The sequence below is a fragment of the Zonotrichia leucophrys genome, chromosome 10 (genome assembly GCF_028769735.1).
Source record: "Zonotrichia leucophrys gambelii isolate GWCS_2022_RI chromosome 10, RI_Zleu_2.0, whole genome shotgun sequence".
NCBI classification, from domain to species: Eukaryota; Metazoa; Chordata; class Aves; order Passeriformes; family Passerellidae; genus Zonotrichia; species Zonotrichia leucophrys.
Window position 1 is genome coordinate 7,851,591 of NC_088180.1, and position 25,342 is coordinate 7,876,932.

General features: G+C 35.9%; 1 protein-coding gene across 3 annotated transcripts in view; it reads right to left on the bottom strand.

The window, feature by feature from the left end:
• UNC13C (unc-13 homolog C) overlaps positions 1–24,668 on the bottom strand; it is a 131,673-nt gene extending 107,005 nt beyond the window's left edge. For 2 of the 3 annotated variants that reach the window (XM_064722628.1, XM_064722626.1), the window contains exons 1-2: positions 23,775–24,668; positions 11,704–14,925 (exon numbers count right to left, since the gene is read on the bottom strand). In XM_064722628.1, the coding sequence (XP_064578698.1) occupies positions 11,704–14,674 (2,971 nt within the window). In that variant the 5' untranslated portion in view covers positions 14,675–14,925; positions 23,775–24,668. The remainder of the gene's footprint in view (positions 1–11,703; positions 14,926–23,774) is intronic. The other variant, XM_064722627.1, reaches the window with a different exon arrangement.
• Between the last annotated feature and the right edge of the window lie 674 nt (positions 24,669–25,342).

A 25,342-nucleotide genomic window follows, 5' to 3' on the forward strand; every position in this document is an offset into this window, starting at 1 on the left:
TCAGAGACAAAATTAGTTTGAAAACTTCATTGTTTACTGCTTCTTCTGAACTCACCATGAGTGAAATAATCTGAACTGTGGAAGTGTTTTCTGCATGTATGAGAAAAATTTTTTGGGAATTTTTCTCGGGAATTTTGGTGTACACACCAAATCGGGAAGTGTACAGTCACCAAGCAATTCACTTTAGTAGTCGTTAGGCTACCAGAACAGACAGCAACATTCCTTGATGTAGATAAGAAATGAACTGTGATTATGTAAGAGACCACTGAATGTATTTTCAAATCAGGGATTCAAGGCTAGACATCTCAGATTATACTGCTGAATGACAATGATTTACTTAAAAGAGCTTATCTTCATGTAACTCACTTCTATCATCCACACAGTCAAAATACTAACCTAAAAAAGTAATGAGTGCACCTAGGAGCAGTGGAAACACCAGTTCTTATAGCTAACCCTTCTTACTTTAATTAGTTGTTTCTCCTTACATTTTAATTGAAAATTCATTACATTATGAAATACCAGTAATAGCCTTCAGATTGTGCCTTTATACCAAAGGCCAGTGTAGATAAGAGAGAGGTATTTTTTACTAGGATTACAGGAAAAATCCTTTTGCTCCTTAATTGTTGCTGTTTCAGCTCAGTGCAGTCCACACTGATATTGACAAACCTGTGTAGCAGAATGATGAAGTGCAGGGTGGTCATCTATCTACATACTACTGAAAATTTTTTTTACTAATGTCAAATATTGAAGGCAAAAGGAAAGTGCGCACAAGCCCTTTTTATTTTTTAAGGCAGTCAATTACATTTAATTAGATAACTAAGCAGGAAATTAGATAAAATTAGTCTTTAAGTTTCCTTTAATAAGTTCCAATTATTAAAAAGCTGTATAATTCTCAGCATAGCCACTAAATCTTGGCTTCTGTTGAAAATAGTTTGCACATGGGTATGGCTGGGGAATGAAGTGAGAGGGGCTTGTCATTTTTCAGTACCCTCAAATAAGCCCCCTGGTTATTTTCTATCCACCTACCAGTTTAAATGTAGGCTAAGTAAAATTTCCAATAAGTGTTTATTAATACTGCATAATTGCTATTCAATCTTGGAATTAAAATTAACAAATCTGAGAAAAGTTTAACTTTACATTTTTATCAACTGTTTTCACTTTTCAGTCATGGTCCAGTTTATTCATTCTATTAGCAATGCTGTCACCTGTAACTTCTTAAACAAAATAGAAATTAATCATGCAAGTCAACCAGTTTCTATACCCAATTTTCTGAGGAAAAAACAAATCTATAAAGGATGTTGAAAAGCCAGAGTTTCCGAGCATGAAAGGTATATTAGTAATGAAGATATGGAAGTCAGGACAGACCTTTGCTTTCATAGCTTGTGACACCATCAGAAATACAACTGGCTCTATCAGTCAGCAGAGGTATTTCCATCAAAGAGGTTCAGGTGATTCTGCTCCCCAGTCATAACCCTCCTTCAGAAGTCTTGTGCCATTATTTCACTTCTGCACTTTTCTGAGCAGCAGAACAATGTCCCAATACACTCCCTTTTCTTTAATGACTGCAAATATTCAGTTATCCACTCCGCGTCATAGCACAAGAACTGTAACAAGGTTCTAAAAATCTAAACTGTTAGGAAATCCTAGGATCAAAATTAATCAAAACATTGATTTTCCACTCTTGTAAGAGTGCATTATTGCACAACACCAAACAGGAAAAAGAATTAAAGTTCATTATTCTCTAAAAGTACAATTTCAATATTTAATTCCGAAAAATGGCTGCAAGAACGTCAAACTGACTGATAATTACATTGTTCCTGGAAGCAAAGCCTTCAGACAAAATACTTGCTGAAATTAGATAACAATACAGCTGTTCCATGAAAATAACATGTGTAAAGTACCTACAGTCAGAAGTAGTTTTAAGTCTGAGATGGACAATTTTAATTAGCATCTATTGCCAAGAAAGGGAAATAAAAGATGAAAACCAGGTTTGAATAGAAGCAGGACATTAAAGAAGTAGATTGGCCAAAACAATGACACAAATTAAGTCATGCTAAAATAATAAATGCTGCACCCAGAAGCTATTGTTGCCACTAGAGAACAGAACATTACACTGTGTAAGCCCAGAGGATGTTGTATTGCTGAAGCTTATTCTATGGAGATTGCGTATAACGCTTGAAAGATAATATTAAAGCTAGCACATCATAAGAGATGAGTGATGCTTGTCTGACAAAGAGAAGGTCAAACTTGAATAAAGCTTGGTTGACAGGAGAAATACAAGAATTGCTGCCAGCACTTTACTAGCAGTGATGTAGAAAAATTACTAGCGGATACATGGAGAGTCAAAACAGGAGGTCAGTTTGGTGAAGATGAAAACTGCATTTGTGTCTCTAATAATAAAGTGGTCTGCAAATCTGAAACAAAAGGACATGCTTTAAAAACATCGCTGGTGTTTAGAAATTGAGTCCTATTAGACTTCTAATGGCTTTGTTTTCCATTGTTTTTCAACAGCTAGTAGACACTTCTACCAAATTCTAGAACTTATCTCTAAAACAGTTATAGACTGTTGTGAGAACTGTTTTATTACAGAATGCGGTGAGCTCAAAAACCTACCATTCTCTTAAGGCAGGGCTCTCTTGACAATCTCTGGCTTGTTAGAGTGATGGTAGGAAGTAAAAGTCAGCATGCATTTTAAGCACTCTCTTCTCACACCAGAAAGCATTAAAATGATAAGACATAGATTATTCAAAAAGGATGAAAAGGCATATTTTATCCCCCTCAATACATGTGGTAACAGTACATGCAACCAAGTAATTAATTATTTGCTGTGAAAACAAATTGATAATTGATTATTGCAAAACTTTCTGCATCACAAAGTTAACAATGCCACAAATGAATCACTTTATCATGGTCTCAGTTGCAAGCTGAAGTCCAATTGGAATACTTCCAAAGAAATCCAAGCAAACAGTCCCTTGGTTGGAGAACAAATGTGAGAGCAGTTCCTCTGGACTCTAACAAACAAAAACCATGTTCCTTGGTTCTTCTTGCATTGAACACGAGGATTGCACTGAGACATGCAATCTAGTTTATCCTGACAGCACAGACAGAAGTGACAGCAGGGCTGGGATGTTCAATGGCAGCCTGGGACAGAGGGGTGAGCTGCTGTCCACCCTGGGCCACAGAGAACACAAGGGCAGTAGCAAAGGGCTGAGTGCCATAAGAGCGGATCAGAAGGTCAAAGCAGTTGGTGACAAAGACACAAGTGCTCACAGCAAAAATGTTTTGGGGCATTTACTTCATACTGCTTCTATTTTTGGCCCTAATGACTGAAAGCCCATTAGCTGCTGAGCTGCTGAGCACATCAGATGTGATCTTGAAGAGCAACATCTGGCTTGGTTGCATCAGTAAAACACATAGATCCCACTCAGCCATTCCAGCGATCAAAGCAAATGTGGCGAATTGGGAAGACAAAGATTTGCTTCAAAAGTATATCCCTGTTGTAAAATAAAATGCTAATGGAGACATATTCATAAGTCATATAAATATAGTACTCTTAAAGAGCAAGAATAACATGTACAGCTAGGATCAGAATAGTAGTGTCTGAGAAACAGACACATATTTCACAGGATATAGTATTCATAGCTGCTGTTGGCATGAAGTTGTTTCTTCTGTGGAGTTGTTTCCACTTCCAAGATAAGGTTTAGGAACTATTTAAAACAATCTCAAACACTTTAAACATTATAATATTCAGAATCCCCAAAGTAGAAGACTAAAAAATTTAGATTAGCTAAACTAATTTCAAGACTTACAGCAATGAAAAAAAAATGAGTCAATGTATAATCACATACAAAATAAAAAGATGACATCAAGCTAATAACACTTACTGAGATAAGACAAAGTTATCAGATTTTCTTCTGTTGATAAGAAATTAGCTTAACAGATACAAGAAAAGAACAACATTTGAAATAATATGATTAGCATTAAACCCTTAAAAATTGTTATTTACTGTCATCTTCTATGTTATAGGTAAACTCAAAATCAAATTACAGTTTTGGGTCTGCTTGAAATAACAAGTCGAAATAATTATGCCTAAACACCAAAGAGAGACACAGATGTTAGGAACTCTAGACTGGTACACTGGAATTCAAAGGATGACTTTTGGTACTTCTGGACTTTTTTTGCTTGATAGGACACGCATAAATCCTTCTGAAATCCTCAATCCCTTTTTATAGTTAATAGAAAAAGACATGTTTCCTTGTCCTTTACTTTCACGGTTTTTTAGAAAAAGAAAATTTCACCCAACATGCCTTCAACAGTTCCTAAGGAAAATTCCCCTACTTTATGTTTGCAGTACCCTCCTTGCCTTATGGATTCAGAGGAGCACCAGCTCCACCCTGTTTGTACAAAATGAAACAGGAAGAGCTACAGGATAAGATTTAAAAGTGCATTTTATAAATATTCCTCTCTCCTAGTTCATTTTTACATTCAATAAAGTACATCCATCACATCTGACTTTCCTTATTCCCTCTTAGTATATATGCAGCTGAAGAACAAGAATTCCTTTGGTGATGCTGCAGCTGCACTGGTGATATCCAGAGCTATCCATAGTTTATGGGCCTGTGACAGCATTGACAAATCACTTGCTGCTGCTCCAATAATCTACTCCAGAGAAGCTACTTGAGTGTCAGTCAGCAGATTGCTCTTTGCCACTACTAATTTAGCAAAAACAGATTACAGTATTTTCTGTGGTATTTTTTCTAGCTAACTTGTATCCTTGTATCTTTTGCACACCATATTCTTTATCATAGCATCCAAGACATTTTTAAATGGCTCTGTCATCAACACAACCATAGGTCTTGATTTTCAGATTTAATAAAACTTATCTTGCAAGCCATCTGAAGAATACTCCCAGGTCTTCAAGGAAACAATCCTCATGATTAGCAAAATTCTGTCAGTATCAACAAGAATTGTGCATCAGCAATAACTGGAGAGGTTTTGGATATTTCCTTCTATTTAGAGTTCCTGAGAGACAACTGTGTAGGTGTTCCACTGATCACCTAGAAAATGTGCACAAAGAAAAAAACCTGGTACCTGTCCTATGGGAGTTATCAGAATTTCCCTTTGACAGCAAAACAGAGAATCTCTTATACACTCGGTTGTAATACTCTGCTTCACTAATACATGAGAAGAAGACTTGAGCCTATTTGCGAATTCACATTTTCCAAGTCATTACATTTTTTAAATGCATGTCTAGATATTTTTCAGCCTGATGCTTTAACAAGATTCCTTTATCCCAAAGCTGCATTCAAAAATTATGCAGTGTTATTTCCACTTCTAAAGCACAACAATCTAAAGAAAATGCTTAAATATTTTGGAAATAAAAATATTTTTCATTCTTGATGATGCAATATTGTGTTCATTTTTCCAGCAAAACCAGTATAAAAACTCCTTGGAACTGACATTCATGGTCAGCTTTCCTCTCAGCTCTAGCAGCTTTAAATCTGTTTAAGCTGAAAAAGAGCAGACAAACTGCATGAATATTTATCAATTGACATGAATTCCAAAGTCAGTTAAAATAGTGTTAAATGGCCTCCAGCTACATAAGGAGGAGAGTAGCAGAGACTTTCTTCATTTATGGAGGAGACCAGCAGTTTTAACAAATCACTTTTCTTAAAAACAGAAGTCATTCTCTAACAGCAGAGGTTTGGGGTGCTCTGCTTTGTTGTTGTTTTTTTTTTTTTGTTTGTTTGTTTGTCTACTTGCTTTTATTAAACAGCTAAAATACGGATTTCTGCCAAACATTCCTGTTTAAGGATGTTGGGGAGGTGGGGGGCGGGGAGGAGGTGTGGTTTGTTGTGGTTTGTTGTGGTTTTTTTGGGTTTGTTGTTGTTTGGTTGGGGTTTTGGTTTTGTTTGGGGTGTTGTCTGCATTTGTTTACCCGGTTGGTGTATTTGTTTTTTATGCTTAAAGAATAGGTGGAGCTATTCTAGGAAAAGGGATCTGGTAACAGTAGAATTTTTTGAATCTGAGACTGTTACACAAACGTTGTTGTGACATACATTTCCCTGATGTAATGCACGCTGATTTAGCAGGAGTAACTATGCTAAATTAAACTGTTGCTCTTCAATCTATTTGGTTACTATCCTGTTTACAAAGAGACCCAGTATTAGAATCTGAGTTTTCCTGATAAGAACAAATGCTGTAACCACAGAATTAAAACACAATAAGCCAGAAGAACACTATTATGTTTCCTGGAAGAGATATTAAACAGGTTTTTTAATCCTTTCACTCACTTAACTAGTGGGGAAACACTACAGACTGAGCGTGTAGCAAGCAACTGATACAGAGCATCCTTTCATGAAGCACCAACTTTAGATTTGCTGGTGAATGTAACTACTTGCTTTTTCTTCACAGACAAAAAGATGGATGTATCATCTTCATGACTAACTGATTATATTTCCTGCCATAATTTTTCAAAAGCAACCTTTCTACAAATCTATTAATCTCAAGCTGGACAGACTGCCGTTTTCTGTTTTAAGTCTCTGATATCTCTCTTCTCCATCAAAGGACAGTAGAGAGATAGGAAGAGAAGCGTATAAAGATTTATGCCTGACTCCAGTGAAACCAGTAGCAAGAAAATAATGCATTCACTCTCCTGTGCACAAAACAAGCACAGGAAACTGAGTCAAATCAATGTATCTTGGTTCATCAGCACCATCCTGATTGAATTCATGGAGTGGTTAATAATTCTTTAGAACACTATTTTACCTCCTGTAATATTAGTAGAGGATTTTCAGAGTGCACACATACACATGTGAAAAAGGAAATGTGGCTAACCAGTTTGGGTGCAGGAATATTGTATTTATCAGTTTCTACCCACATAATCTGAAAATGTATTTTGTGTCCTCCCATCCTGCACAACTACAGCTTCTTATTGCACCACCTCCCCATCCTCCCCAGAAAAGGGTTAAAGACATCCATCATTTTGTTTACCTGACGAAAAGACAGACACAAACATGGTGTTGAAAAAGAAAACCAAAACAGTTGAAAAAACTGGATTATTACATTTCTGTTGTTCATTATCATTCCCAATACAGCACCAAAATAGATTCCTTAACTTGCAGTAATCTTGTTTCCTCAGTTCCACACATCTATTAAAATGTACAGTAAGAGTAACCATTTCTCCTCCAGCCTGCTTACACAATACATTTGTTCTATTGTGACCATCTTCTGATGTAAACAGAGAAGGGAAGTTACACAGATGAAAACTCTCAGGAATTTGCCTTTTTACATTATTTACACATTAAGAGAAGAGCAATAGATTAATCACCTTCTGTTGAAAAGTATTCTGTCCCCAAATCCATCTCTTTATAGATGATACATTAGGTGAATATATATTAATTTTCCTTAAACATTGCAGATGAACTATATCAGCCACATGGAATGCACAATCAGTCCTTATATTAATGAAGTAATTTATCACTCTTATGAAAAAAAACCCAAACAAACCATAAATAAACAAGATGTGGGAAATCAAACAAAACCTTGTATGAATAAATACTGTGGCTTCAATGTTTTGAAGCAAAATAAAAAATCTTGAGGCTTGACTCTGCTACTACTTTTTATTAACTCTCAGTGTTTCTGTCTGGACTATTCTTTCCCAATGATGCAAAGATTAATTGCGTTCATTCCATCACTTTTTTCCCCCCTCAGACTGTGCCTGAGATTAGAAAGATGCAAAATGCCATTGGGCTGAGTGCAGGAAAAGCTTCTCAAAGAAATCACATAAAATAGTGTTTCATTCATTACTTTGAACAAGGTGAGGCTAAACTTCCAGGCAACTTAGACTGTGGCCACAACTCAGCTTCAAGCCTCTTCAGGGGATTCTGGGTTTACATCAGCACACACCTCAATGGTATAAAGTAAGTCCATACAGTATCAACTGAAAGCTGCACTAGTTCAAGACAGTTTAGATTGAATTTTTATTTAATTTATAAAATTTATATTCAATTTTTAGCAACAAAATCTTGAAGAAATAAGGTGTAATGAGAACAGAATGGGCTTAGATTTCAAAGAATTCCCAAAACACGAAAAACTGTACTTTCATTGTAACAAAAGCAAACTGATTAAAAAGGACTGTAAAAGATAAGACAGGGACAGAATGGAAGAAACCATTAGGGAAAAAGAAAGCTAGAAAATAAAATGTGAGGACTAGAACAATGAATAAAAGTGTTAGTCATTCTCAATTACAGTGTACAAAGAAACAAACAACTGGATAGCATTTCTTTAATTTTTTCAAGCCACCAATCCCTCCACTGATACACATCCATCCAAGCAATGTCTCTATATTCTTACAGAACTTTAAATCTGAGGATTGCTCATGTACTGCTCATGTGTCTTCTCATTCATATAACCTAGTCATCCCAGTATGCTTCCAAAAACATTTTAAAATAAATAATACATAAGCAATCAGCCCAGAGTGTGCTTTTCCTCCAGACAGTGACAGAGAATAGGAATATCTTACGGGGTTCTTGTACACTAACAAATTATTTATGTACCAAAGATTTATTTACCTTACCTTATGCATTACTAGAATGAAAATCATATAATTCTAAAACTTTCTTTTGTATTAAATTGGAGAACTAAAACTACAATATTATACAGTTCTACCTCTGCTTGGACAGATTGTTGTCTAACAACTCTTGCTTACATGGAGGGATGAAACAATTCACTGAAGAATAGGTTGTGTTTGGTTATATAATGAAGATTAATTCAAGGAATTTTTTCTCTTTCTAGTGCTTTTCCATCTAAAAGTAAGAAATCTAAAGCTGACTGTGAATCAGTTACAGGGGTAAGAGAGTAATAAGACCCAAGAAACATTCAAAAAAGTAATGTAAACCCTAGAACTGCTATTAGTCACTTTTAAAAAACGTTGTTATTGCTCCAGCAAATATTAAAATGAAGATTGAATACCTCAAACAACTATTTGCTTAAATGACAAACTAAGTATTCTCTGGACATGCCTAATTACATACATAAAGAAGACAAGGCAGGTTGTCAAAAATGAGAAGTTAAAAAATATGCTTTGGGAGTTTTGAAGAAGTCCTTTAAGAACTAATTTATAAAATGTTTTTTCCTAGACTGTGCCATTCAAGTAATAAACAGAAATTGAAGGCATTTTGTCTTAGCAGCCAAACTGACATTAAGAAGACATCCCTCTTCAAAGGCTGCACACAAAGTATTCAAAAATGCATTTCCCTATCACTGAACAGCTGAGGCTGGGAGGGAACTCTGGAGGTCTTGTCTAAGAACCCTGCTAAAATCAGACCACCCAGAGCAGGCTCTCTAGGACCATGTTCAGATGGATTTTGACTATCTCCAAGGACAGACATCCCACCTGTGGATTTCATTATCTGTGAATAGACTGACTGTAATATCCATTATCCAGCTCACTGAGAGTAAGCTGAAAGTAAAATAAAGAAAGATTTTGCTGCAAAAATACTATCTGTTACTCAGCAGAAATAGTTTTCAGGTAATATATTCTCTCATTAGACTACTCCAGCTAGAAAATGTATTTTTCAAGTTTTAAATTCTGAAGAACTGTTACATGTTCCCTGGACAGACATAAAGGTAAGAATATCACATTCATCATTAGATATAAAAAAATGAAAGATGATAGGTATTGCTAATAGGTATTGCTAGGTGTGCTACAGGACCTGAAGATCCATTGATAACAAACCACTCGGTGGCTGCTGCAACAGAATTCCTGACTGAAACATGTATCCTCTTCCATACTGGCATGGGAAACACAGTGTGAAGAGGAAACAGAGCTGCTGCTCAAGAGCGAATGCACACTGTTCTCAGAATAAGCTGAGAAGTAATGTGTTGTAGCAGTTCATTTGTAAATTCCCCTTAAGCTCCTGATCTATTCCCTTTCTCCCTTATTTCCCACCTCTTTTATAATATTCTATATTATTTTATTTTTGGAAATATAAATCAAGGTCCTAGTATGACATCTAGTAACCATGCAGACATTTTGTCCCATAGACTTTACCCATTTTCATAAACTGGTCTTGGTGGCAAATGGATTCTCTGCAAATATAAGAAATGTTTTAGTTATTCAGAAGAAAAAATGTCAATAGATTAAGAGACTGAAAGAAGTCTTTCACCTGCTGGGTTAAAAGAGGAACATACATTTAATTCTAGAAAGGATAGCATGGGATGTATCAAAGTTAGTTCTCATTTTTTAACAACTATTATCTACACACAAACACACAGACTTTAAATAGTAGAACCAATCTGAGTGTCAGAATTTGGGGTCTTCCTTGTGTGGTTTCTGTAATTAAGTCCTGAGACCATTATATTCCTATAGTACTGTGACTAGGTAAAATGAATGTTGTTGCCTTCTCCCTGCCTCACAAAATCAGGAAAAAGTAATGAAAATCCTAGTTATTGAAAGCTGTTCATTCATATACACACCACCTAGTATCTAACAAAGTACTGTAGAAAAACAGCTGCAAAACACAAGAATACAATTGAGTGTCATTATTTAAATGTAAAATAGACTTTAAAGTAAACTCTACTACTATCAGAATTTACATGCATTTGTAATTGACTTCCAAGTTGACTATAGATTTATTGTAAAAGTAGTTCATGTACAAAAAGAAACACCATAGTAGCTCAAGCTCATTACTACTAAATACAATCTTTGGCTAAAGGCACAGTTTTTCATCTTTAAAATCAATGTATCAGATGATTATTTTTCCCAGGCAGATAAAGGAAAGATTCAGTCAAGGTGACAATTACCATCTGGCTAGCTACAGTCATTATGATGCTCCCAATTAAATGCACATGCAATATTATACTGAAATGTTATTAGAGTTACAGTCAATGTTTATCACCATATTTGTATATTATTAGTATATTACTTTGTCTATTACTAGTAATTACTTTGTATATTATTAAAGTAATATATATGACTGTCTGCTCTGAAGTCTGATACTATGGAAGATAGAAATAATGAAAAAATCAGTGTGAAACCCTCCTGTGAGTTTAGTTCCTTCCTAAAGTAACTTCTTCATACACGGATGCTACCATTTACACTCTTGTCTTTCTTCTACACTCTTCTCACCCCATTTTGGGGACTGACTACTCTTGAGAGCTTGTTGGGAGTACAAATAAGGACAGAATCAAAGTAAGAACAGACATAGAATCAGTTTAAACTTTTACTCTTGTAAGTATGTAACCAGTTATGGGTTGCATATTGGATAGAGAACACTACCCATCAGGATGAATACAGAACCAACGATGCCTTGAAAACTATAGAAGAAAGCAAGAGTGTAGCATCTGAATACTCTGTATTACTCCTATAAACACATTTATAAAACTATGAGGAAACCAAGAACAGTGTACTGTTTAGTTCTTTTTAAGACTTAAACCTTGTGAAATTTAATTTTAAAGTTAGTGAAATTCAAAGAAATATAGTTACTTACAAGCATGTCTGACTAAACATATTCAGAAAGATGTTGGAAATTTAATCTTTTGATTTCTATGGAACTATTTTACCCTCTAAACAAAACCAGACATAAGCACATTTTTTTCTGCTGAATTCCATGGGAGCATGAAAAGGTACCATAAAAAAATCAATGTCCAATTCTAATGAGAACAATGTTTTACTTAAAAGACAATATAAAACACTGTTACCTCCAGCAAGGATCTTCTCCTCCAAATCATTCATTTGTTTCTTATATGCTTTTAAAGCAGCTTCTTTAAATGATGGCCGTATTCTTTTTTTCTTTGGAATTTCAGTGACTTCAGTAATCACCTCTGGGACATTCTGATTTTCATCCTCCCTTATTTCTACTTCAGCAACCACGTCACTTTCAACTTCTAATATCTCTTCACTGATCACACTGTCAAACTGTGTGTCATATTGCTCCTCTGGTAGCATTGCATATGGAGTTTCATACAAAGACTGGTCCAGTTCATACTCTTGGACCTGCTCACTAGTTTCACTACTATTAGTTCTATTTTCTAGTTTAGCAAGGACTTGTTCCATTACTTCTACATAGTCCGTTTCATTCTCACCAGATGGTTCAATCAATTCTTCCTCATACTCTGCTTTGTAGCAATAAGGCTCAGCATAAACATCAGAATCGAGTGTTGTACTTGATTCATTTGCAGTAGACTGAGACAGTGTTCTAAACCTTCCCATAAAAGATGATCCACTGTCTTCATACCCACTTAAGCTTTGTGTACTTTTATTCCAGACTACTTCTAAAGCTGACTTAGCACGCTGAAGCGTAGATCCAAATTTAGGAAAGCTGAAAGTCTTATCAGAAAGATCTATGCTTAATCGGCTGTGCCATGATTTAGGGGCAGTTTCCTCTGAGTCGTCACTTGGTAGTTCACTTTGACTTCGGTACATCATAGGCAATTTGTTTTGATTCTGATAAGAGGAGATAGAATTTGTTTCCTGATAATCATCATATTGACCAGTCCACTGACTCTGTGTTTCGCTGTCAAGGCCTGGACAAGATGGAGAAGTACCATCCAGAGTGAAATCATAGCTTTCAGTATCATACTGGAGGTCAGAACTTTGGCCCTTTCCAAAGTCTGTCTGTTGGTCTGAAGGGCTGCTCATATCATACACAAAAACCTCCTGCGTGGATGAGTCTAGGCCCAAATCTGCCCCTTGCTCCAACTGATTCCAGTTTTGCCATGGGGAAAGATCGTCCTGTAAAGAAAGCTGACTATCATCATAATGGTTTATATCTCCAGATACATGGATTATTCCATTGCTTACTCCACTATCAACAGTTTCTATGTTCCCTGTTTCATTTTGCTCTGGATACTGCTGCATGTCTTGGGCAAAAGTCTGTTCCTGGGAACTGCCATACCAGTTCAGAGAATCATCTTGCCTTCGCTGCCAAAGTTCTCGATCAGAGGAAGACAACAATGAACTGCCATTTGTTCTGCTAAAATACTGATTTTCTGAAAAATCCTCAGAGTAAGACTGACACAATTTTGAGAAATCTGATTCTGAACGGCTAAGCTTTGGTGTTGCAAAGTCATTCTGTAAATGCCATAAAGGAGTCACATCTGAATAATAGGCCTTTGATTGTTTTTCCATAGTGTCAAATTCTGGTGACTGATTGTCATAACTTCTGTGTGAAAAGGTGCTATTGTCAGCAGCTCTGTCAAGGTCTTTAGTGTTTGGGGACTCAGCAGTCCCCTTTGTAGTGCTTGTTTTTATGTGAATTGCTGATTTAGATATTTTTGCATAACTGTTCTTATTTATATCTGATTCCAAGTCTTTATCACTGTCAGGTGACTCCCAGTCATGAATTTTAGATTTTGTCTCCACAGTGAAATGTTTCATATCCATGCTTTCATATGTCTGAGAGGAAGGAAGTCCTCTTTCTTTCTTATCTTTTATTTCATGGGAAAATATATCTGTAGAAATTCCAATGCCAGTTCCCTTAAGTTTATAAGACTTTTTCAAAATCAAATCTCTCTGTTGTGAGGACTCAAAGTAAACAAGAATGGGTCTTGGCTTTGCATTTGGACAGTCTCTTTGCTGCCCAAGCCTTTGGGCAAACTCAATTTTAATGGTGCTTTGTGCCTCTGAGAATCCCATTTTTTCTATTAATATTTTGTAAACTATGCTTTCAGCTTTTTCAAGCCGCTCTTCAGGCACATTTAGAAACCTAAGACTTGCTTTGTTTCCTGGGTGGCCTATCTGCTTAATGTAGTCATGTATGTCCCGAGTTTCTCTTCTGGACTGTACAAATCCAGTTCGCAATTGTTCAATTTCATTTTGCACAACTTCTACGCTACTAGAAATTTCATCAATTGATTGTTTCAGAGCATTAACATGCCCTCTTAATTCAGAGAGCTCTGTTTCAATTTGACTTATTCCCTGAAGCTCTTTAAAGATCATTTCCATAACATCGTGGGTTTGGCTAATACAACCTGTTGAACTAAAGCCAGGTTCAAGAGTGTTTGATTTCTGGTGACGGCCAGTTCTGTCCAGAGATTTACTTCTTAACCCCCATGTTTTCCTCCAGGAACTTAGCTCTGAGTCTGATGAGACACATTCTTGGCTCTTCTTCCATTTCCTTAGTTTTCGTAAGGCTCCCAGCTTCAGCGTGTGTAAAGTGCGCTCTCCATCCGAACTTCCATCAGAGGCTGCAAGGCTGCTCAAGCTTTTCCTGTTGCGTCGCACAGGCATTGTGTGGGATAAGTATTCGCTTTTCTTGCTATTGGATTTTATTTCACTTAATGACTCAGAACAAGAGCTATCATTTGAAGACAGGTCTTGAACTATATCTTCATTAGTAGTGCTTGCTACAAAAATATGCCTTTGCAGTCCATTGGCAATAGCAACTCTGTAACTGAATGTTGGAGAAAGTGAAAATTCTCTATTGCTTTCCTCTTCTTCAGTTGATAAGTTGCGGGCAGATGGGCACTTGGCAATCTTTTTAACGGTGCTTTTTAAAGTATTGGAAAATTTTGGATTTTTTGTTTGTCCAATCTGACTTAAGTCTTGTTCCTTTTTGCTCTGACAACTCTCTTTCCTTTTTGTACTATTTCCTGATTTCTTTGTAAACATTCCTTTGCAAATCTTATATATATAAGATGAGATCAGGCCCTTGAAGAGAGCAGAAACCATGGAGCGCAATTTACATTAAGCTGTTTCCATAAAACACATTTTTTGATCCAGAGAAGTATTTGTATTTCCAAGAGGATCATTGGCAAATGTTTCAATGGACACTATAGCCATAAAAACTACTGATGCTCTGGAAGAATGTGACAGAAAAATTAAAAAAAGAATCACACATCTGCTTGTTCGAAATAAAATCCTGAAGAGGTTTTGTATGTCTTGCAAAATCTCACTGTGCTGCACATGGCTTCTTGAAGTGTCTAAAAAGGAGGGAATGACATTTCAATGGCTGTCAAGCAAACTTATCATTCAATAATACTGATGATGTTTTAACTAGGTTACAATGAAAACACAGATGATTCCCCATAATTGTCTGAATAGATTTTTTCATGAATAATTGAAGCTGAAAACAGGCAATATTGTTAACAACAATTAATAAGCTATACTTATTTCCAGGCTTCTTCATCCAGTTTAATTCTCTGACTTTAACAGAGATATTCAGTTTAAAATGCTCTCTGCCTTCTTTCAGAGTACTGACATTTCAATTTAGATCCATAGGATACACGGCAGTGATCAAAAAAACGGACAGGGTAATAAATGGTTACTAGTTAATAAAACAAAAGTAGAAAGTTTTCTCTTGCTTCACCTTTTGGAACAAGGTAAGGTTCAGGTACAAGTGAGTATTGTATATATGAAGTGCTGTTCTGTCTTGAGGTCGAATTATGTACATGACTATAGTTTGTGAAATAGTTGCTTTGACACCAGACTTTAATATGCTATGATAAGCCAGGACTCAAAAGTGGGCTTATATTCTTGATATCTCCTCTTTAAGAAGTAAAAAAAAATACTTTGAGCATAACAGAAAATAATGACAACTAATGGAAATTCTCATCCAGGTTATTAAATTTGACATTTTTCTGCTAAAAGAAATCACCCCCACTCACCCCACTGCAAACCTACACAAAACATAGTTTACAAGTTGCAGGACATAAACAGATGCCATTACAACAGGAAAGCTATTTGCTCTTAAAGAAGTCTAAAAAGCTTCCATGAGGTATCTGGAACTTTCTATTCCATACTACGAAAGCTTGCATTCCATAGAAATGTAGTCAGTACATTTTAAACATGTTGATGTATTCTTCTGTACAGCATACCATTCACCTCCCAGTTTCAAAGCTGTGGAATAAAAAGCAGCTCTGAAAAATCCATCAAAGAATAAGTTCTGAAAATGGCCATTTTTGTACCTAAAGCAGCTAAAAATTCTTTGGCAGAATAAGAAGTCTGTTTAGATAAAAGGTATATAAACGGTTAAAAATTGCTGTGTCATGTCTTAAGAGGAGTTAAGAATATGAACTGTCCTTGTCTGCAAACATCCTGGCCCTCTATAAAACATCATGGTCCACTGACATACCTCAAGAAATGATCTTTGCATTGCATAATTTGTCTTCATTGACCTTACTATTATACTCTATATATTTATTCATTATATATACACACATATGTAATGGTAAATAATAAACACTAACACCTGATAAATACTGCAGCAGCAAAATGCACTGTGCTGCACAGAGCACAGGCCAAGCCAATAAAAGCCTGGTTGGCTTCTGGAATCCTGGAATGGAGAATGCAAACAGACTCATTTCCTTTCCAGTTATAACAAAACTGGTATGCAGAGTGAGCCGAAGAATAGAAAACATTCTTCACTCTTGCCAAAGTGGCTATTTATTATTTAACAAAAAGATGAAATATCTGTGGGACATGAATCACATTTTTAACACAGATGCTTCAGCATAGTCCTTGCCACTTTTTCTTAGAGACTTATGCCTAAAGCATCAAGAGTGAATTAAGAGCAAGCAATATTTGGAAGCAAAAGAATGGTCAATGAGACTGCATGCAACTTTCAAGGAATGCAAATGACATCTCTCAGAATATTGAGAAGTTTTCACTAGAGCCAAGGCTGCCTTGTTTTCACATATTATTAGTAGAGAAAGGAACCATCTTGGGACACTTTTCAACGTCAAAGGCATGTTTCTGGATGTAAAAACACTTGTTAACCATTCAGCTCTTACACTGAATGCTTGTAACCATTTATTGAACAAGATTTGAAGTGTGATTGCCTACCTCCTTTGCCCACATAGCCACAGATTTTTAAGTGCCTTCTTATATAAACTTCACTTCTATGACTTGGACATTCTTCAAATGACTTCAAATCAAGAATGTATAAACAAGCCAGAAGGCTTGTTTCCTGTCTCAGTCTAAAAAGCATCAAGAAATAATGAAGTTATCACTGGAATCTGGACCATTTCCATTCACTTTCAGTAAGGTTTAATGCTTCTCTGTAGAAGAATCTTGATTTTACAGCAAGCCATATACATATATATATGTGTGTGTGTGTGTTTTATCCAGTGTCTAACCAATGATTTTATCAGAGGTAACTGAAAGTATCACAAATAGCTGAACATTCAGAACTGAATTTATTTAAACCCAGTTTCTGACAATGCCATAGTGAATTAAAAGCTGTACTGCTACAAACACAGGGAGATCTGCTAAATGGAGCAGATTTATGTTCTCTCATGCGAGTTCTATTCCATCTCAGCTGTATTAGTCATATGATCTGTTAATCAGTTTACAGCCTACCATTGCTCTGTCAAAAACTCTTTTTCTACAATAGTATATCTACACATGGAATCAAGTTTGAGTCATTACAGGTCTCATCCATTTCTTTCTGTAAAGATTTGCACAGGTTGTTCTTAACATTTAAAATCAACGTAAATTAAAAACTCCGTAAGATAAGGAAGTCTCTCAAGAAGCACATAGAACTAAGTCAATTATTTGAATTAGCTGCAAGTTGTCATTTGGAGACTTTCTTGTTTTATCCAGGTCTCCCAATAAACCATTATGACCTAACTTTTAAAATTGTCACTTTTCATTCATTGCTGAATGAAAACAGTTTTTATGATGAAATTCAACATTACTGGGTTAACCCATTCTAAGCTTAAGGATTCATGTTGAAATGTTACAGCAGTGAGGTATGGACTTCATGCTAGATGGTAATAGAGCAGGAAACTGGAAAGTATTATGGATTGGGAGACTAGAACTAAAATAAATTCTTAATGGGGTTCTTCTATAAAGAAAGGACAAACTGACACATCCATCAACTTGTGACCAATAGCAAATCTGAAAATAACTTTGTCAATCAACTTGATGGTGAACAGATAATATAGACTGGCTTCAAGCATATTCAACTGGATTTGTTGATAACAAAGCATTGTCAAAATAAAAAATGTCAGTTGGAAGCATCATTTATAAAGGATCTTATTCCAAGTCTAAAACTAACATGTCAGGTAGAAAGGGGGAGGAGTGGGCAGAGTTAAAAATGACAGCTTTTTAAATAATGCAAACAGAGTGTTTTAGTTACATATCTGAACACCAGACCCCCCTTTCAAAAAATTATATTAACAAATCCAGCCCTTTATTTAAAAAAAAAAAAAGACAAGTGAATCATCTTAAAAATATAATTTCTGTATTTAGATAGAATAGCTAGATCACTGCTCAGCTTCTGTTCAGACCCTAGTAAATGAGGCTGCAGAGCAGCACCTCTCTGCAGTAAGAAGTAGCTTTATGGATACAGACTGTCCTCTTATAAAGCAAAAACCATGCAGCACCATAGCCTTGCTTAACCTTCACACTATCAATCAACTACAAGGGGTCTGTGTGTATTCAAAGGGAGCAGGCAGGAAGATGAGATTGAAGTGCATTTTCTCTCTATAAAAATACCCTATGACAGTTCATGTTCACAAGAACTACCATCACCAAGATGGTAGGGGAACCAAAAGAAAACAAAGAAGTCTTTATCTGGAGCAATACCAACCTGTATTTGTGCCAAAATAGAGTCTATAGACAAAAATATATTTTTGTGATATGCAAAATACTCCCCAGAAATTAATTAATTAAACATAACAAAAAAAAAGTGTAGTGTACCCTGCATCTGCAGAAACTGAGGCTAAGAGAGGTTCTCTAACCATCAGGTACATAAGGAAACAATAACAGAATTCAGACATACAGATTTATTAATTATGGTCTGTTACTAGTCTTATGCTTGGATGGGCATAAGGTTATCTTGACATAAGTGTACTTGCCCTCAGCTCAGGTCTGCTGGGTGAAACCTATGCTCCCTTCCTTTTGACAAGCATTGAAGTGTACACTTCACATTGCTTCATTAATTTATTATAACAGGAGCACTATACTGACAATCATCTCAAATGACCTAATTCAGAAGAACTTAATTTAGAGCACTTATCTGCTCCTCTATATTCTTCCTAAATTCTCCTTGTAGTCTTAACTACTGACATTTTTAATCTGTGTAATTTGTGAGTCTCAAGGTAAAATGACATTTTTCTTAACACTGCATATGCTATATAAATGATCTGCCCAAAGACCCTGGCAGAGGCAGGGCCAAGAGCAGTGAAGAGACCTGCTTTCTCTTTTGGGCAATTACTCTTTGTTCCAAGAATTCCTCAGGTTTTCACAGCAGCAGACTTTTGCCTATCCCTCCAGTCCTTCCAACATTCACACAAGAGCATGGAGTGCTATCAGCACTCTCACCCTTTGGCTAGGAAGCTGTTCTTATTGTTCTTCAAAATTACTTGCAAAGTTTACTATATCTGCTTATTTACCTGATAATATCTCTTTATGGATCCTGCTATTTATGCATATCTCATCACCCTCAGAATATGTTGCCTTCTCTATTTATGAGAATGTAAAAAGTAAAACTAAGCATCAAATTGCTGATTCAAACCCCAGTCTTAAGGGCCTACAATCTGCTTATTTTTCAGCCCACAAGGTCTACTGCTGTCCTGAGGAGGCTGCACATGGGGCACACTACAGTTTCTTCCAATCTAAAAATTTAACAGTCATACTGCAAGACTGGTCGTTCATGTCTATTATGTATCTCTTCTGTCAGCATAAAACTTAATAGACTTTAAGGAAAAAAGATGGAAACAGCACATGCTTAAACCTGACTGGCTCATTGTGATTTAGAACATTTAACCTAGAAATCATATAGAGAGCTTCCTGCATCAGTGGATTAACTCAGTAGTTAACCAGCTGCAATTAAACTACTTTGTAATGTATAGAAGAACATTGCCTTCAGATTAGCTTAGAAGAAAATGTAAATTCCTAGCAAGTTTGGATGAGTAATTTTTCTGGAGAGAAAAGTCATCTTCACTGCTTCCCTATGACTATGACCACTATGGAAAAAGAGAGGATTTTTTTTTTGTTTAGTAAAAAAATGGAGGGTTTTTTTTGCAATTACTGTTGAAGATAGACAAATTGAAGAAAACTCCACTATTTTATAATAACTTGCAGAATTACATTTTTAGTTACACTATTCTCTACATCTTCATATTTGTAATATTTGCATTTTTCTCTACAAAGTTTTGTTAAGGCAACTGAGGCTATTGCAATTCAATAATTTGTTATAAGATTGTTGAAAGCATTTAGAATTCTATTTCTTTAGAAACAAGTCTATAGTGTGGTATTTACATTACAAACATGAAGACTTGTAATTGAAGCAACTGTACTTAAAGGTCAATGGCCTTAACAAGACTAAAAACAGGGAGAGATGTGCCAAATATAGTAGATTAATACTGAGATGTAAAAAGCTATAGAACAGATTCTAAAGGTAAATTGTGGCCCATCTGGAGAGCCCACAGATAATGTAGGCCAGTTGAATGTGCCCACAAGAATAAGTGACTGTTATCCCACATGATTTGGATAACAGCTTCAATATTATTTGACTAAATGTACTGATTTCTTTCTCTTTAATCTTCCTAGTTGTTTCCTTGTCCTTCTCAACTAAAAAAAACCCCCAAATTACACTGTAGTGTACAACCAGGCAGTAATAATGGCCTTTTCCTCCTCCTACAGCTGTATACATGATACATGCTGTCCCATTCAAGAACTTGTTTTTAGTCAATATTCAGTTCAAAACCTGCTAAGATTGAGACAATTTGACCAAATAGTTCATTTTTATTTAAATGCAGGCTACTAAAGGAATGGAAAACATGGGGAGGGAAAAGTTATTTGCTGACTATATGGAGATTACTGTGTAACTAAGTCAGTACCAGACATATTAGCTCTGTTAGACTATTAACAGCTTGCTATTATGTCAGTTTACCATAAATAAAAGAGGTACTATATAATAATCAGAACCTATTTAGTGCCTATTAAAAACCAGAAAGTGTCAACATAAACTTTGACTTAATCTCAGTTCTATCACTAGTTTTGCTGTGTTTTAAACACTACATCCTGGGAACCCAAAGTTTAATTTTGATTTAATTTACACTGAAGCATAGCATATATGCAGAGACTGTATTTACAGTATACTTAGTGTACTCAAAGTTTCTTCTAATACTAACATTTCAAAAATTTCAGCAACTTTTTAGGACAGTAATTCCATCAGAAAAGATAATTATAAAAACCAAACAAATAAAAAACCCCATCCCATTTTCTATCAGGTAAGAATTTTAATCCTCCAACTGTACTTGCCTGACCCTTGGAATCTAATTCACTGCCCTGAATTAGATTTCTGTTGGACAGTTTACCATTAACTAAGTGACCACATGTGCACAACATCACCTACAGCTTTGATTTTTTTCTTTCTTTAGGGTTTGATGGCATTTTTTTAACTACTTACAAGTAAGAGAACAACTTTATATGGGCAAAGTAAGCCCTCTGGATTCCATTCCTCCGCACACAGAGATTTTACACATTTCTAAAATCTAGTAAAACAATAGTTACATCAAACTTCTAGAATAAAAAGTTACCAAAACAAAGTTTTTGATGAAGTGGTCTTTAATTTGAAAAATGGTAGCAATTGTCTGTGATATTTGATTTGAAAAATACCACAAGCCACAAGCACAAATGACTACAACAAGTACTGTTGACAAAAACATACACTAGGATGAGTAGGCAGATACAGATAGAAACCATGCTTAACACCTGAAATGACATTCACTGATAAGGATGGTAGACAATACACACGTTTCTAAATTTGATGTAAAAACTTTATTAACAAACCTCTCTGCTGTATCTGCTTCAATATACAGACAAGTGTGATACTCAGATTTGTACCTGAAAGCAAGAACCTCTGCTACCAACCTAAGTGAATGACAAAATGAGAAAAACAAAACCAATGTAACAACCTTCTTAGGTGCCAAAGAATTTTTAGGCTTCAGAGCTGTAATGGTCTCACAAGGCAGAAGCTAGTATGCTACATTCTTCCTGGATTTTCACAACACTACAGTTAAATGAAAATTTGGAATTTTCAGTCATCATTGATGCTGTAGTGAATTGGGAGATGTTCTGAGCTATGAGTATTCTCCTACTGTGTAACACTCTGAAATCCCAGTACTTCACCTGAGATTTCCTAAGTGTTTTCACAGCAACATATAGTCATAATGGTAATGTGCTGACATCACTGCAGGATCAAGCAAATGGTATAGTGACAGAAAACCTTTATGCAACTCTCCAAGTTGTGCATATTCACCTTAAAGAACTGTCATTTATCTTACATCATGGCTTTTTTCTTTGAGATGACAGCTAATCTTAATTCATAATCATAATTCCTAACATGATATCCCTTACAAAAGGAATTTGTGATGAATGAAACATGCTTTAAACCTTAAATTCTACTTTTCATTCATCTTAGTGCTTTTAGACTTAACAGCATTCTCTCACTGCTTTTCTCACTATGTTTGTTGATTTAGATGATTAAGCACTGACTTTTGGAACATTTGTATGTGTCAAGTAACCTTACATTTTCAATTGCCAAATCATAGTTGTGTATTACGCTAAAGAAAGGCATCTATTTTATATAATCACCAACAGGAAACAAGTATAGTGTCACTCTCTCAGTGAAAAATAGCTACAACTTTACAGACAGTTTATTCTCACATCAGAAAGCAATTGATGTTACACCAATGAATGTTTTTAAGGCATAAGAGTTCCTGCCAGCCAGGGGTTAACAACAGTATTATGATGCTGGAACTAATATTAAACCTTTTTGGATCATCATGTTATTTAAAAAAATCTTACTTCTAACTGGGCTACATTGAAATTACAAATGCAACAGAATGTCTTAAGATATTTCAAGACTAATGAAAAATCAAATAAGTATTAAGTGTTTTAATATATTTTTACTAGACGTAAGACAACTATCAGTATCCTTAGTTAAAGAGCACATAGCTTTGTGTTTTATTTCACTTATTATGTGTCAGCTGAAAGAATATATTAATAAGAAAGTGCAAAGGAGGCAGGTGACTGAAGAAAGGTGAGACCTAAAGAATGCAGTCATATTTTTATATCTGCATAATTCTTCCTCTTAAAGCAAAATGAACCATCAATCTCATAGTAAGAAATTAGTTTCAGCTACTATTGGCCTCTGAAATTGCAGAAGAAAAATACTAATGTTATCTTCTTGAAGTTAAAATGATGGACAAAAATGTATGAAATAGTTATGGTGGTTTTTAGGTTGTGGCTTGGAGAAGGTACGTAATAGAGGGCATTCTAAGACATAGATTTAGCTGTGGAACAGAATCAAACACGTAGTCTAAGCAAGCTGCCTCTTCAAAAGAAAGCTGCAGGGTGTTCATCTTGGAGATTAATCAAGACCCAGAAATACATAAGCATCCGTAAAGCTCAATTTATTACTAATCCTGTCACAAATTAGGAGAAAGGTACTGACATAAATAAGCAAAACATACTGTATTTTCACCGTGTATTCATATAATTATTTTGTTTATATTTTAATATCAATTTAAACATACCAACTCATTGAAAAGACCAACACCTTACTGTCTTACTCAACTTATACTGTGAAGTTACCAACCTTACAAAATAACCTCCCCCAGTTTTTAATGAAGTGTTAATTCCAGAAGCCCAGACAGTTTCATCAACATTATAGCATTAGAAAGCAAATCAGTTACAAATCAATGCATTGCATTAGCAAGAACAGCAGGAGGTACATTCAGAATGAAAATAAGCAAAGGAAACAAAGAAAACAGAAAACTGTATGCAGACTAGGCAAAAATACAAAGAGCATACATACCTGGATTAAATTCTTCTTAAAAATAAAACACAAATTACATACCACCATCTTTATATTATTTTCCATTTATGCAGAAACACTGTACACAAATCCATTACTATTTTGCCGTTCTTCCTTCAGCCTTAAATGATACAACATGAGGCTGCTTCCCAGTGATTCAAGTCAAGTGCAGTCAGGCATGCTGCTAGTCTGCAACGGTATCTGTTCTAAATTCCACGGTATTCCCTAGGCAGCATTAAATGGGGATTTTTTTTCTTCCTCTCCCATTTTTTCCCCCTCCTACAACTTGTGCTAACCGCTAAGAGTAATCGTGATGTTAGCTACTAATTCATTCTGCAGCTGAGGCTTGTTTCTCCTCTGTAATAGCAGAGCAGGAGTCAGCGTCCTACTCCGGTTCAGAAACAACATCAACACGAGAGAACAGTAATCATCCTGGGGCTTTATGTGCCGGGAACTTCCCCCGCTGCTGTTTTCTCCTGCCGCCGCTCCCGAATGCAGCACCCGCTGCAATAGGCACAGCCCTCCTGCGTGGCAGCAGCCCCTCTGCTCGCAGAGCCACTCAGGCTCCCGGAGCAGCCTCGCTCGCAGGAACAACACATGCAGTGCGTCGGGGGAGCTGCCAGGTGCGCATCCGTGCCCGCAGGGGAACCGCGGGACACAGCGGCTCCTGCTCGCCAGGGCCGTGTTCCACCCTGACCTTTCATTTATCAGCCTGACATGGCCCACTGAAACGATTGTGTAGCTGTTTCTTACAGCACTGCTTTCATCAACAGCTGATAATATTTGTAATGAATCTGCTAAATACCCTACATAACTACTATCATTCCATGATGATTGAAGGGTTCTCCACATAACAAGAAATACATCACTCACTTTCCAGGAAGAGCACTTATATGTCCCCAGTGAATACCTAGGCAGTAGGAATAAGCCTTTTATTTACTGCAATTCAAACAGCAGAATGGATGACTACTGTGCATGCAGTTAGTAAATTATCCTGCACAGAATACATCAGGTGTTTTTCCACATCTTAACAGGTAGCCTTACACATGCTGAAAATATATTTAAAACTGACACATGAAGGACTAAAAAAATGCAGCCAGAAGGAGCCTATATAAAGCCATTCTACAGTTAGTACACACAACCAGAGTGTAAATGCTTCACAAAACATGTGTACAGGCATAAAGCCTCAGGTATGTGATTATGCTCTTTCATCTTGGGATGACTGGAATGCCATAGTGAATATTAAAGTATGTAATATTTTCTGTATAAAAATTAAACCCTCAAACTTTGGATAGTCTGTAAGAACTGACATTCATAGCAGAAGTTTGCAATTCAGTTACTTTCTTTGAATGATATGTTGAGTAAAAGGCAGCACTGAAGAGTGTTTAACAATTTCTAGTAATACTTAAAACTTATAGGTAATAGCTTTCACTTTCTGCAATCCTTCTACTGCTGTTAGTACTGTCATCCTGGGACTCTGTTTTATGTACAATTTATAAACAGAAAAATTCTAGAATCAGATCTCTTACGTAAAGTTGTAAATTAATAATTTGATTTTCTGCATATCA